Source organism: Oratosquilla oratoria, chromosome 11, assembly GCF_046742065.1.
Source record: "Oratosquilla oratoria isolate Oo_2021 chromosome 11, ASM4674206v1, whole genome shotgun sequence".
Classification (NCBI taxonomy): Eukaryota; Metazoa; Arthropoda; class Malacostraca; order Stomatopoda; family Squillidae; genus Oratosquilla; species Oratosquilla oratoria.
In genome coordinates this window covers 63,789,216-63,802,189 of record NC_134787.1, presented here as the reverse complement: position 1 = coordinate 63,802,189, position 12,974 = coordinate 63,789,216, and the positions used below count along the sequence as shown (strand labels likewise).

At 36.4% G+C, this 12,974-nt stretch overlaps 2 protein-coding genes across 13 annotated transcripts in view; one reads left to right on the top strand and one right to left on the bottom strand.

The window, feature by feature from the left end:
* The window catches only part of LOC143029865 (uncharacterized), a 137,608-nt gene that overhangs the window by 114,762 nt on the left and 9,872 nt on the right, over positions 1-12,974 (bottom strand). For 4 of the 12 annotated variants that reach the window (XM_076192988.1, XM_076192991.1, XM_076192995.1 and 1 more), the window contains exon 1: positions 1,120-1,277. The exons of 1 other annotated variant lie outside the window; for it this stretch is intronic. In XM_076192988.1, the coding sequence (XP_076049103.1) occupies positions 1,120-1,218 (99 nt within the window). In that variant the 5' untranslated portion in view covers positions 1,219-1,277. Of the gene's footprint in view, positions 1-1,119; positions 1,285-2,409; positions 2,625-8,301; positions 8,359-11,063; positions 11,251-12,974 lie in introns of those variants that run through there. 7 more of the 12 variants (XM_076192989.1, XM_076192992.1, XM_076192999.1 and 4 more) reach the window with 6 other exon arrangements.
* Positions 11,900-12,974, top strand: part of LOC143029871 (transmembrane protein 184C) — a 53,222-nt gene continuing 52,147 nt past the window's right edge. Inside the window, exon 1 of the mRNA XM_076193030.1 lies at positions 11,900-11,951. The gene's annotated coding sequence lies outside the window, so the exon portion shown is untranslated. The remainder of the gene's footprint in view (positions 11,952-12,974) is intronic.

The window sequence follows — 12,974 nt, the reverse complement described above, 5'->3', positions numbered from 1 at the left end:
CAATTAGGTAAATAAGGTAAATACAGAACATTTACATATGCATATATTACATAGATATTTAGAAGACTGTATGGGACCTAGAATATTTTTAGTGGCTTGCAAAGAAAATTCACAATCATCCAAGCTCTGAGTCATGTATATACATGCACAGTTGACTAAACATGCAGAACACATACATATACACATAAAATCTATATACTTCATGAGAGGACTGCATGGCAATGAGATAATTAATATATAAATATTTGGGTTATATGCGGTTAGATTAGGATAGGATAAAAACATACTTTTAGATATAATTTTCTTATCAATCCTAATAAACCTGACATTTGTTTTGTATAAAACTCACTTGTTCTGCTTATCCCCCCCCCCAAAAACACCAATTTCCCAAAATGGTCGTCACATTGATAGGGTACAGGAAGGAGTAAAATAAGAAACAAGTGATTTCTAATAGAAACAAATTTCAGATTCATTATACTCAGTAATAATACTATTGGAAAACATGTCTTTGGAGTAATTTTTAACAAAAATCAATTTCTTGGAAAAAGTATATAAACCCATAGTGTATAAACCCATAAAGATAAATGATTAAATCTGATTACCAACCAAAACTCTTTAAATACTATTTACCTTTCTCACTGTGAGTATATTACTTATATTACTTTAATACACTGAACTGTCTAATGATGTCCAATAATTATTATACAAATTTAAATTATCTTACTTCTTTGTTTTGTGATTTTGTTTGCTGTAAAATGGGTTTTCTAGGTATTTATACTTAAATGACTCAATAGTTCCATGATAAAATATACCCAATACATTTCCTAATATACCTGTGACTTCTATGATTGGTGCTAAATTATTACAAAATGAAATGTGTTTACAGCTTTGACCCTATGCACCCAATCATTTCAATTAGCTATTAAATATACATCAATATAGTGCCTGCACAAGGTTAATAGGAAAAACATGATCAACATCTCTATAAGGGCATGTTTTATTATTCTTTCTTTCTTTTTTTTCGTTCCGTTTTTAGTTTCTTGTCAGAAACAGGTTATCTTGAGAAGGGATATTCACTAAAGGGTTGTTGACATATTTCTACGTTCCTACATTTCTGACCTGTGTTAATTGCTGAACAGACTGTTGAACTGATGCAGGGAGACGTAACGAAGTATGCTGTACTTCCTCTGTTATTTTGTCCCTCAATTTCTTAAACATTTTTTGCGTTATATTAAAGAACAATTTCTGACATTACTTCAGTGTTTGAGCCACCTGTAACTATTGTCGGAATTCGTTACTATGTCTTCATGTTATTGTCAATGATACTGACATTACCCTAAGTGCAATATATATTTTAAGATTGCGATTTTTATGTGCATATATTATTTTAATTATAGTTATTTCATTATCCAAAACCAAAATAAAACATCTATATCCATAATCATCACAACTTCTAAAACTCTACAGATGCCTTTGTAAACATATCGGACACAGGCAATCAACATGTAAACAGTTTCTCTTATATCTATCTAAACTATTAAATAAGACACAATATTTCTGGACTTAGTAAATGTTATATTTATTTAATTAAAAAAACCGATTGATTACCTTCCTTACATGAAGAAATACGATGATGTAAATAGATGATGACGTCACTATCTCGGATTTTATCTTATCGTGATCTCATTTAAACTCATTTCCTTTGCTTTCTTGTATAGTTATATATTATGTTTTACTACAAAGGTGTGAAAAGAAAGTTACTATACAGTAAAATCAAAATGAACATAAAAGCCACTTAAATAGATTTATGTTCATGAGTAATTAGGGTGGCCATTTCCAAATTTCCAAAAAGGAGGACACTGCACACACACACACACACTCAACTCAGACATTTGGGCAAAGAAGAAAGAGGAGACTCCATAAATATTTATAGAATCATGAAAGGCATAGAAACTATTGATAGAGAGGATCTAATAATATGGGATAGTAGAGATACAAGAGGACATGGAAAGAAAATCATGAAAGACAGTTACAGAAGAGACCTGAAAAAGAACAGCTTTCCCCACAGGGTAATAGATGTTTGGAACAAGTTAGATGAGAATGTGGTGTGTGCAAAAATGATACACGAATTAGTCTAGATAAAACAAGATATGAAGACGGGACACACGAGCATAGCTCCCCTTCCCGTAAAATGCAACTAGGTAAACACACACACACACACATACAGTTTTCCACATAGACAAGTGGACACTTCGAACAAACTGGACAATGAAATAGTATGCGCAAAACCATTCATGAGTTTAAAAGCAAACTAGACACTGCGATAAAGAAAGGCGGGACACCACGAGCATAGCTCCCCTTCCCGCAAAATACAACTAGGCAAATACACACACACACACACACACTTACGTCGGACAGACGGCGAGGATTGACGTCCTGAAGAAAAAGTGAAATTTTCGTGGATCTCAACGCAAAGGAAGTACCTATTGTATTTGTAGGGAGGGGGATTGCTCGTGGTGTAGTGGGAAAGTGAGGAAAAAGGAGAAGGGGAGGGATTACTGAGGGAAATGGAAGGAAATGAGGAAGGAGAGGACTTGGTCCAGGCAGGCAGACGCCATGTAAACAAGCGCGGGCCAGAGCAATTTAGTGACGATGAAGGGACTAACAAAAATGTAAAGATTAGAAACATAGATAAGAGCAGCACAATAGAAGGTGAGGATAATAATTTCCATGGATTTAATGAGGGGGGGCGGCGGATACCAACCTCCCCCGACTGGCAAGACTAGAGGAAAAACTTGAACAAATGACCGAACATTGGGAGATTAGGTTCGGTAGAATGTCAAAAATTGCGCAAAGGGTTGAAAGATTGGAAGAACTAGAGAAGGCGAACAAAAACTTAACTAATGAAATAGAAGAACTAAAAAGACAGTTAAAAGAAGTAAAAGAGGAGAATAAAGAATTAAAAAGGAACAATAGAGACAATAAGGAGGCCATAGCAAAAGAAGCACAGGGGTGTAGAAAAATCCAAGAAAACAGTAAAGTTGCATTTACTGATATAATTAAACAGCAAATGAAAGAATATACTGAAGACTCAGTTATCAAAGTGATGAGACAGAAGGAGAATATTGTAAGAGACTTAGCAGATAAAAAGAAATGTATAATTATATCAGGAATGGAAGAGAAACATAACCCAGATAGAACCACAAGAATCAATGAGGAAAATGAAAAAGTAAGCAGATTACTAGAATTGGTTCAGGAAGATGAACCTGAAATAATGAAACAAATTGAAGAGAAGTTTAGACTCAGAAAGTATAGTACAGATAAGACCAGACCAATTAAGATTAAATTCAGATCACAAACAACAGCAGAGAATATCCTAGCAAAAACAGGGAAGCTAGCAGCAAGTGAACAATATAAAAAGGTATGGATAAAAAGAGGAGAGGAAGAAAAAATGAAAAGGAAAGAAGCCCCCCCCCCAAAAAAAAAAAAAAAAAAACGAGACCAGAACGGAGTCAGGAAAACAAGAACTCTACTGGAGAGTAGTGAATATGAAATTGAGGAAATGGACCATAACAGAGAGAAACAAAAAAGAAACAGAGAATACAATGGAAATGACAGACAGTTAAGAGTATCCTACACAAATATAGATGTATTAATAACAGGATTGAATGAACTGAATGATTATCTGAAGGAAAAAGAACCGGACATAATGGGAATTGTAGAAACGAAATTAAAAGGTCCACTACCACCCAACAGTGTAGGACATGATGCATATAATTATTGGATTAGAAACAGAGAGACAAAACAAGGGGGTGGAGTTATGTTCCTGACTAAGAAGGATATAAACGTGAGGTGTGTCACATATGGAAAGAATACAGTAGAGATGATTATGATCGAAGTGGAAGACAGAGATAAGAAGAGCAGAAAGTTTGTGATAAATTATGTGCCTCCAAAAACAACCTCATGGGAAGAGAGTGAACATAAAAGTCTGCTGGGAAGAGATGAGAGTAAAAGGTGGAGACGGCTCATGGGGAAATGTTCTACTCGAGATGATTATTGACCATACAATGACACAGTGGATACAAGAGAACACTAGGTATAGAAATGTAGAAGAACCATCGAGACTAGACCTAATATTCACATCTGAACCTGGAATAGTGGAAAAGATTGAATATAAAACACCAATAAGTAAAAGTGACCACATATTGATTGAACTGGAACTAAATGAGGAGAAATACATGAAAAGAAATGAACAATATAGAAAAGGAAGAATGATGTATGAAAAAACAAACTTTGATAAAATAAGAGAATTCTTTCAAAATGAAAACTGGGAAGGAATAAACAAAGAAGAAACAACAGTGGAAGAGAAATGGAATATTTTGATAAAAATTTATATAAAAAAAAAGGAGTGGAAAAGTATGTCCCAAGACAAAAACAAGAAAAAGAATATGTAAAGTGCTGGTACAACAAAAGTTGTAGGGAGTTCAAAGACAAAAGAGATAAAGCTTGGACCAAATTGAAGAAAGACAAAAGACCTGAAAATGGAAAAGATATACTTATTATAGAAATGAATATGTACAAGTGTGCAGAGAGAAAAAAGAAAAAATATGAAAAAGATGTCATAGAAAAATGTAAAGATCAACCAAAACTATTTTACATATTTGTAAACAACAAACTGAAAAACAAACAAGATATGGAGAAATTAAGACAAGAGGGAGTGGAATACACAGAGGAAATAGGAATGGCGGAAATTATGAACAAACATTTTAAATCAGTGTTTACAAGGGAGAACATACAACCTGAAGAGATAGAATGGGAAGAGAAAGTCCCCCCTATGAAAGAAATAGGAGTAACAAAGAATGAAATAATGAAACACTTGAGTAATCTTGATGTCAGAAAATCGCATGGACCAGATGAAATAGCAAACTGGATTTTGAAAGAATGCAGGAATGAACTGGCAGACAAAATACATAGCATAATAAACAGTTCCTTGAAAGAAGGAAAAGTTCCAGAAGATTGGAAAAGAGCAAATATAGTACCTATATATAAAGGAGGAAATAAAGAAGACCCTACCAACTATAGACCAGTCTCTCTAACAAGTACAACAGCAAAAATTTGTGAAAGAATTGTCAAAAGTAGATCGGTGAAATATTTAGAAAAAACAACAACAACGTGCTAAATCCAAGGCAATTTGGATTCAGACAAGGATGATCATGCGTCACCAATTTAATATGTTTCTATTCAAGGCTAATAGATATAATACAAGAAAGAGATGGATGGGCTGATTGTGCATTTCTAGACCTAAAAAAAAGCTTTTAACAAAGTACCACATAAGTTGCTTAAGAAATTAGAAACCGAAGGAGGAATACAGGGCAAACTGCTTAAATGGATGGAAGACTTTTTGCAAGAAAGAAAAATGAGAGTAGTAATAAGAGACAAACACTCAAATTGGGATGAAGTAATATGTGGTGTTCCACAAGGAACAGTTTTGGCCCCAATAATGTTTGCTATATATATTAATGATATGGATGAAGGAATTGAAAGCTATATGAGCTTCTTTGCAGATGATGCAAAACTATTAAAAAAAAAGTGAACACGGAAGAAGATTGTGAATCACTACAGAGTGATCTAAATAAAGTATGGGAATGGAGTAAGAAGTGGGAGATGGAGTTCAATACAAAAAAGTGTAGTATAATGGAATTTGAAAAAATAATAACAGGATTATATAAATTGGGAGAAGAAAGAATAAAAAAAGTTGAAAATGAGAAGGACCTGGGAGTCATTGTTATGAATAATATGTCACCCGAGAAACATATAAATACGATTTTTGGTGAAACTTATAATTTAATAAGAACAATCAAGGCGGCATTTACATACCTGGATGAAGAAATGGTAAAGAAAATACTAATCACTCTGATAAGACCAAGATTAGAATATGCTGCAACGATGTGGTCACCAAGTGCAAAAAAATGTATAAAAAAAACTTGAAAGAATACAAAGAACAATTACAAAATTGGCATCAACACTCTCAAAACTATCATATGAAGAGAGACTAGCAAAACTTGAACTACAGACACTAGAGCAAAGAAGAGAGAGAGTAGATTTGATACCTATTTACAGAATCATGAAAGGCATAGAAATTATTGATAGAGAGGATCTAATAAAATGGGATGATAGAAATACAAGAGGACATGGAAAGAAAATCAAGAAAGACAGCTATAGAAGAGATGTGAAAAAGAACAGCTTTCCTCACAGAGTAATAGACAGTTGGAACAAGTTAGATGAGAAAGTAGTGTGTGCAAAAACAATACATGAATTTAAAAATAGTTTAGATAAAATGAGATATGAAGACGGGACTCCACGAGCATAGCTCCCCTTCCCATAAAATACAACTAGGTAAACACACATATGCATACGACCCGATGGAATCACTTGGTAAAGTTCCTGGCCGCCACTACGGTGTTCTGGGTTCAAATCCCGTCCAGGGCTGAAGTAATTTCAGTATCACTGTGCTGCGAGTCATTACTCCAACTCTCGTGGGCGGGGAGTTGGGTGCGTTTAAGGTCACAGCCTTACCCATAGATCGGTCATACATAAATTCTGGGCTCTCTTCCGGGGAGGGAAATAGCTTTCGATCACGAGTCCAACACGTGATCGAAGACCACTCTGGGAAAAGGGAATCGAATTCAAACTGCGTGCGATTCACCACGTTCTTGGATCGCGTGCTTGACTCGTGATCGATAAGGAGAAATCATATACGACCCAATCTATGAATAATACTGTGGACGGGTCACATGAAGAATGGTCACCCCAGAACGCCCACGTGAAGAATCGTTACCCAATGAGATCCCACATGAAGACTTGTCACCCCACAACGCCCACATGAAGAATTGTTACCCAATGAGATCCAACATGAAGAATTGTCACCCCAGAACGCCCACATGAAGAATCGTCACCCCATGATATCCCACATGAAGAATTGTCACCCCAGTACACCAAATATCAACAGTGGAATGAAGATTAGGTTAGGTTGAATGAGGGTTATGCTTATTGTCATAAACTTATACAACCGAAGAATTGTAAACAGCCCACATGACTGTCACCCTAGGATAGCCCACATGGCGAATTGTCACTCTGTCGAAGTCTGGGGTAACGATTCTTCATGTGGCATTACACACACATATAGTGTAGTTGCCCACCAGATTTAGTGTGCCGGCTCCCAGTGCAGTGATACTGAATCTTTATTTTCAGCTCTGGGCAAGACTAGAACTCGGATCGCTTGAGCGGTCGAGAGAGGTACCACTGCACCGTCGAGACGTGTGTATATATCAATGAGTGCGTGTGTGCTTCTTAATTGAAATATACCAAACCTGGCCTCAAATTCACGTATATTTTCAATTTAGTCTATATCCTTTAATTCCAATTATATTTAGATTAATATATTGTTCCAGCTTGTTTTCCTTTAAAGAATATATGCACCCATAAAGAAAACTATATTTGTTCACATCTTTTAAATATGTAGTATTCCTTAATTTGTTCTCATGACCTCTTAAAACCTTCCCATCCTTAACCCAGAGATCTTTTCTGTCAATGTAATTTATCCCGTTTATTGACCTGAATACTGTATTCATAGCACTTCTTCCTCTTCGATCTTTCAAAGTTGACAGACCCAGTGTTTTTAATCTCTCCTTATGTGGTTTATTTGCCAAGCTGGGAACTAGTTTGGTTGTTTTTTAAGAACTTGTATGATATCAAGGGTAAGCTTATTAATCAAACAAACAGAGCTGGGCGCGTTCCTCGGTGCGTTCCTCTTTAGTTTGGCCGCGGTTAGCGCTCCCAAACTATTAAAGCAATATAGGTGCCGGTATAGTATGTGGCCTACGAATTTTTTCTTTGGTATAGTATGTGGCCTACCGGACTTTTATTTCGGTATGAACCTGTCTCTTAAGCTTTAATAGTTTGGGAACGCTAACCGCGGCCAAACTAAAGCGGAACGCACATAGGAACGCACAAAGGAACGCACCCAGCTCTGCAAACGAAATCGTAGGTTACTCGCTTGCGAGGGCGTGTGTTCGGGTGTTCATGTGCATGAAGGTATTGCGTCATGCAGTGAAGAACGTTCTTGAAGGTAACTTTCACTAGAATGTAAGCTGTTATACACTGGATTGTTTTCAACCTTTGGCTGACAGGAGACGTTAAGGTTATATTATCAAACACAAGGTCTACATATACCTGCGAAAGGTATATGCTGTAAATCGACCAAGAAGTTTATAAATGAGAGTAAACAAAGAGAATTCTTACCTTTGAAGCATAGTAGGCCATGTTATCTGTGTCCAATCAATATTTCACGCGCCGAACCTTGAATTGGGTTAATTTTTGGTTACACGTGTTTATATAGGTTTACTTATTTGATACTGAAATGGTATATATAATGTTGAAGGTACAGGTATAAACAATGGGAATTCTTTCGTCACTTAACGAGTGCTTGCTGTTCGCGCGTGCTCGGCACGAAGTCGTCGTTCCATTCAGAACAAGTGAGGTAAGCAAACTAACGCGCACGTGCTGGTTCCCACCTCGACAATGTTGCTCAAATGAAGGCATGTTTGTAAAAGTGTACTCTACAGATGTTAATGTTTTTCGTGCACACACGCGCGCGCGCACACACACACACACAAAGGGGACCCTCAAGTGTGTGTATCTGTATGTATTTATAGGTATATACGTAGGTATGTATGCCTTTATGTATTGTGTATGTGTATGTATATATATATACATATATATAAACATATATACACATATATACATATATATATACATACATGTACATATATGACGTAAGCGGAGTAGGAAACACAGGAGTCTTAGTCTCGAGTTTATTCCTGACTAGTTTCGCAAATATGCTTTTTCAAAGGAATACCTGCGAAACTAGTCAGGAATAAACTCAAGACTAAGACTCCTGTGTTTCCTACTCCGCTTACGTCAACCTGTCAGAATGTCTCAGCATATATGTATATATATATATATATATATATATATATATATATATATATATATATATGTATATATATATGTGTGTGTGTGTGTGTGTGTGTGTGTGTGTGTGTGCATATATACATACATATATATATATACATACACACACACATATATATATATAATATATATAAATATATATTTATATATATATATATATATACGTGTGTGTGTGTGTGTGTGTGTGTGTGTGTGTGTGTGTGTGTGTGTGTGTGTGTGTGTGTGTGTGTGTGTGTGTGTGTGTGTGTGTGTGTGTGTGTGAAGATGAGGGGGGCAATGAGAAGGCTAGAGTATGGAGTTTTATTTAGAACCAGACGTTTCGACCTCTTGAGCCTTCTCCAGTGGAGTGCTAACTGGAGAAGAGTGAAATTCTATGCTCTAGCTTTAAAGTTTCATTACCACCTCATCATTACCATATCCAGTCAATATTTACACACACACACACACACACACACACACACATATATATATATATATATATATGTATGCATGTATGTATGTGTGTGCGTGCATGCATATGTATATAGGGTGTCCAGCACCTTAGCAACCCCCCCCCCCCTCCTACTTAATTCGACTGTGTCGCCACTGTACAATGGCGGGCATTAAGCGGGAGGGCTTTTCAAAATGCCAAATTTTATGATGATCTACTGATCCTTTCTCTTTCTGTTGCAGAATCTGTAATGCCGGGGTCAAGTGATTCCATGAAGAAATGGCAGACGAGCCGCATCGTGGCTTTGACGTTCAGAGTCGCCATGGATTCTCCGGGAACAATCTCAAGTCTTTGAGGGCCTCAAAATGACAAGGAACGTGTTCGAAGAGCCAACGTGTATCTGCGGCCGAAGCCGTGACCTTTTCTCTAAATGCTTGTGCTGCGGGGGCAGGTGACAGTCACCATTACGAATTGGAGAGAAGTGCGGAATTTGTACCCACACCTTAGCGATTGCGACATCTGCACGCTCTCGGTTACGCCATCTGATATAAAATAGCATCGAGAATTGAATATGGTTTTGTGAGTTTTTGTGCAAGTGAAGCTCTGATGATTTTCCTTTTCTGGCATCTTCAGATTATTTTTATTTTCATTAATAATATTATCATTATCATTGTTTTTATTATTATTATTATTATTATTATTATTATTATTATTATTATTATTATTATCAATATCATTATTGTTATTATTATCGTTATTGTTATCATTATTGTTGTTGTTGTTGTTATTATCATTATTACTATTATTTTTACGAGCCTTGGCGTCCCAACTTTCAGAACGTAAAAAGTTGGCCTCTTCACTAAAATCTCAACAACTCAAGACTCGAGAGAAATTAAAGACAGTTCGGTGCGTTGGCGTCTTCTTGAGAGTTCACAGCGAAAAGGCTAATGTGAACCATAAAAAAATCAGGGACCATCATAGGACGGCAAATATTTTCGAAACAATGTGTTGACCATCCAAGTTATTCCATTCTTACGGAACCCAGAAAAAAGACCTCTGTATTACAGAGCAGTTTCTGCACGACCGACCCTAAGTATAAGAGCACTGGCAATTGAGATTCTTCTGTTCGTAAACAAAATCACACACACACACACACACATATATATATATATATATATATATATATATATATATATATATATATATATATATATGTTGTTGTTTTTTTCTAATACTGAGTGGCCAGGAGCTATGCCTGACCTCAACGCCTGTGAACACATGGGGCGGCGGAAAAAAAATTAACGCCTCCAGGATACTAGTTCGAACCATGCATATGCATATAAACGTAAACATAAGATTAACAAAATCCTCACTTGAGCAAATAGAAAATGGAAGCAAAAATATGGAAAACAAGATAAGATTCCATCGTATATATTTTATTTCACAAATCACCAAGCTCCTATATTTCCTCAAGAGATATGCCTCTTCGAACACTTGTTTTTTAATCATGCAGTTTGATATTCAAAACAAATAATTGAGTAACTGATACGTATATTCCGATGCCTGATTATAACCGAACAATTATCAAATTTCTATTTACCAATGTTAATTGGTGATTTTGGCTGGCCTTCTAATGTGTCGAGTCGTTTTGGAAGCAGGAAAAGATGACAGAGGAATAGGATCGTGAATGTAAAAATGTCTGAATATAGATGCTATGTGTTTCTCCAGGAATAGGTGGGTGTGTCTTATTTTGATGTAAATAAACGCGTCTGTCGTTGGCAGCAAGTGTTAGGCGAAGGGGAAGACAACGAGAATCGAGAACCTTGCGGCCTCCCGACCGAAACTGAGTGCGAGTGTGAGACGATGCCAATTACCAACCGCCGCTTTGGCACGAGTCGGTGAAAAGGGCGTTGGGAGAGGCTGGGCAAAGAAAGAAGTACCGAAATTGAAATGTGCGTGCGTATATGCGTGTGTGTTTTACCTGTTTCCTGTACTCCAGTTACCACACCTTGTTTTGAAATCACTTATAGTTTTAACTTGGGTTACATTATCTATACTATTCCAAGAGTTGATGTACCTGTTATGGACATGTGTTCTTTTTAGTTTTTCATTACCTCGTCACATCTATCAATTCACCTTTCTCTTTATTTCAATATTTTTCAGTCTGTGTATTTTCTCTAAAAAAATCAGTATCCTCCCAAACATTCAAACTGAAATAATTGTATTTTCAGCCATTGTTCATATATATTGATTGTCAGAATAGAACTGAAAGTTAATTTGCAGTTCGGTGCAAACTAATGGGTTTCGAAAATATTCTTTACTGCAAACATATGCCCTTAATTTGTTATATTGCAACTTGGCGCCACTTGCCCGTGTGTGTACTGCATGACCCGTACATGATGTCCAATGCTGGCCTTGACTGATGATCAGTCAGTTAGTATCTGATGGATCATCAGTGGTGTAACAACATTCCTGTGTTACTGTTTCCGTAAGTGTTAACAATATTAGGAATTCTTATCACGTTCAGCATCAGCACCCCCACCCAAATATGCAGGAAACCCCACAAGTCAAAAGGTCTGTGTATTATCTCGATTTTGTTGATATCCTTTACTTTGTGCGAAGACCATACCTCCGCTGCATATTTCAATTTTGGGTGTATCAGGCAATCTATGGCTTTTGACATCATTTCCTCGTCCATGTAAGGAAAATGTTCTTAGTGAGTAGTTTGCATGTTTCACCCATGGTTTTGTTGGTGTATCTGGTGATATAGCATATGTGACCAAAACTATACCAGGTCTTTCTTATTTTGTTTTTGTCAATGATTTACTTTCCATAGAAAGGTTCACCATGATCTTGAGTTCTGATCCATTCCTAGTAGTTTCACTTTTTGGCTTAAAGACAAAATTTCCACAATTATCTCCAAGCATGTATTTTGTCGAAGAATTTGCAACACTTTGCAGACTCCTACATGTTTTATTCTTCTTGTGATCTTTGCACTATCTGCAAACGGGTTAAGGATACAAGAATGAAGGAGACTGCAAGAGACCACAAGGCCTGCACTAGGCAGCTAAATGTCCATTACCACCTGCCAACCCCATCTATAAAGTTTTTTAAACCTTTTCTTAAAACAACCAATAGTTTCAGCGTTCACTACAAGGTTAGTAAGTCTATTCCATTCGTTGACCACTCTATTGGTAAACCAACTCTTCCCTATTTCCTTCTTAAATCTAAATTTGTCCAGTTTAAATTCATTACTGCGAGTCCTGCGCTGTTGTCTTAATATGATGGAGTAGCTTATACCATCCATCATGTCATTTACGTATACAAGGAGCATAACAGATAACAAAACCGACACCTGTGGGATTCCACAAGTCCCTCTCTATTGTCTTTATCTACCGGTCTCTTTGAAAATATTTTATCGATTCAAAGAGTTTCACAGATAAGATAAAGCTCGTAGTGCAAACTGTTATACTCATCTATGGTTTGTATGTTATCATTTGAGCATAACTTT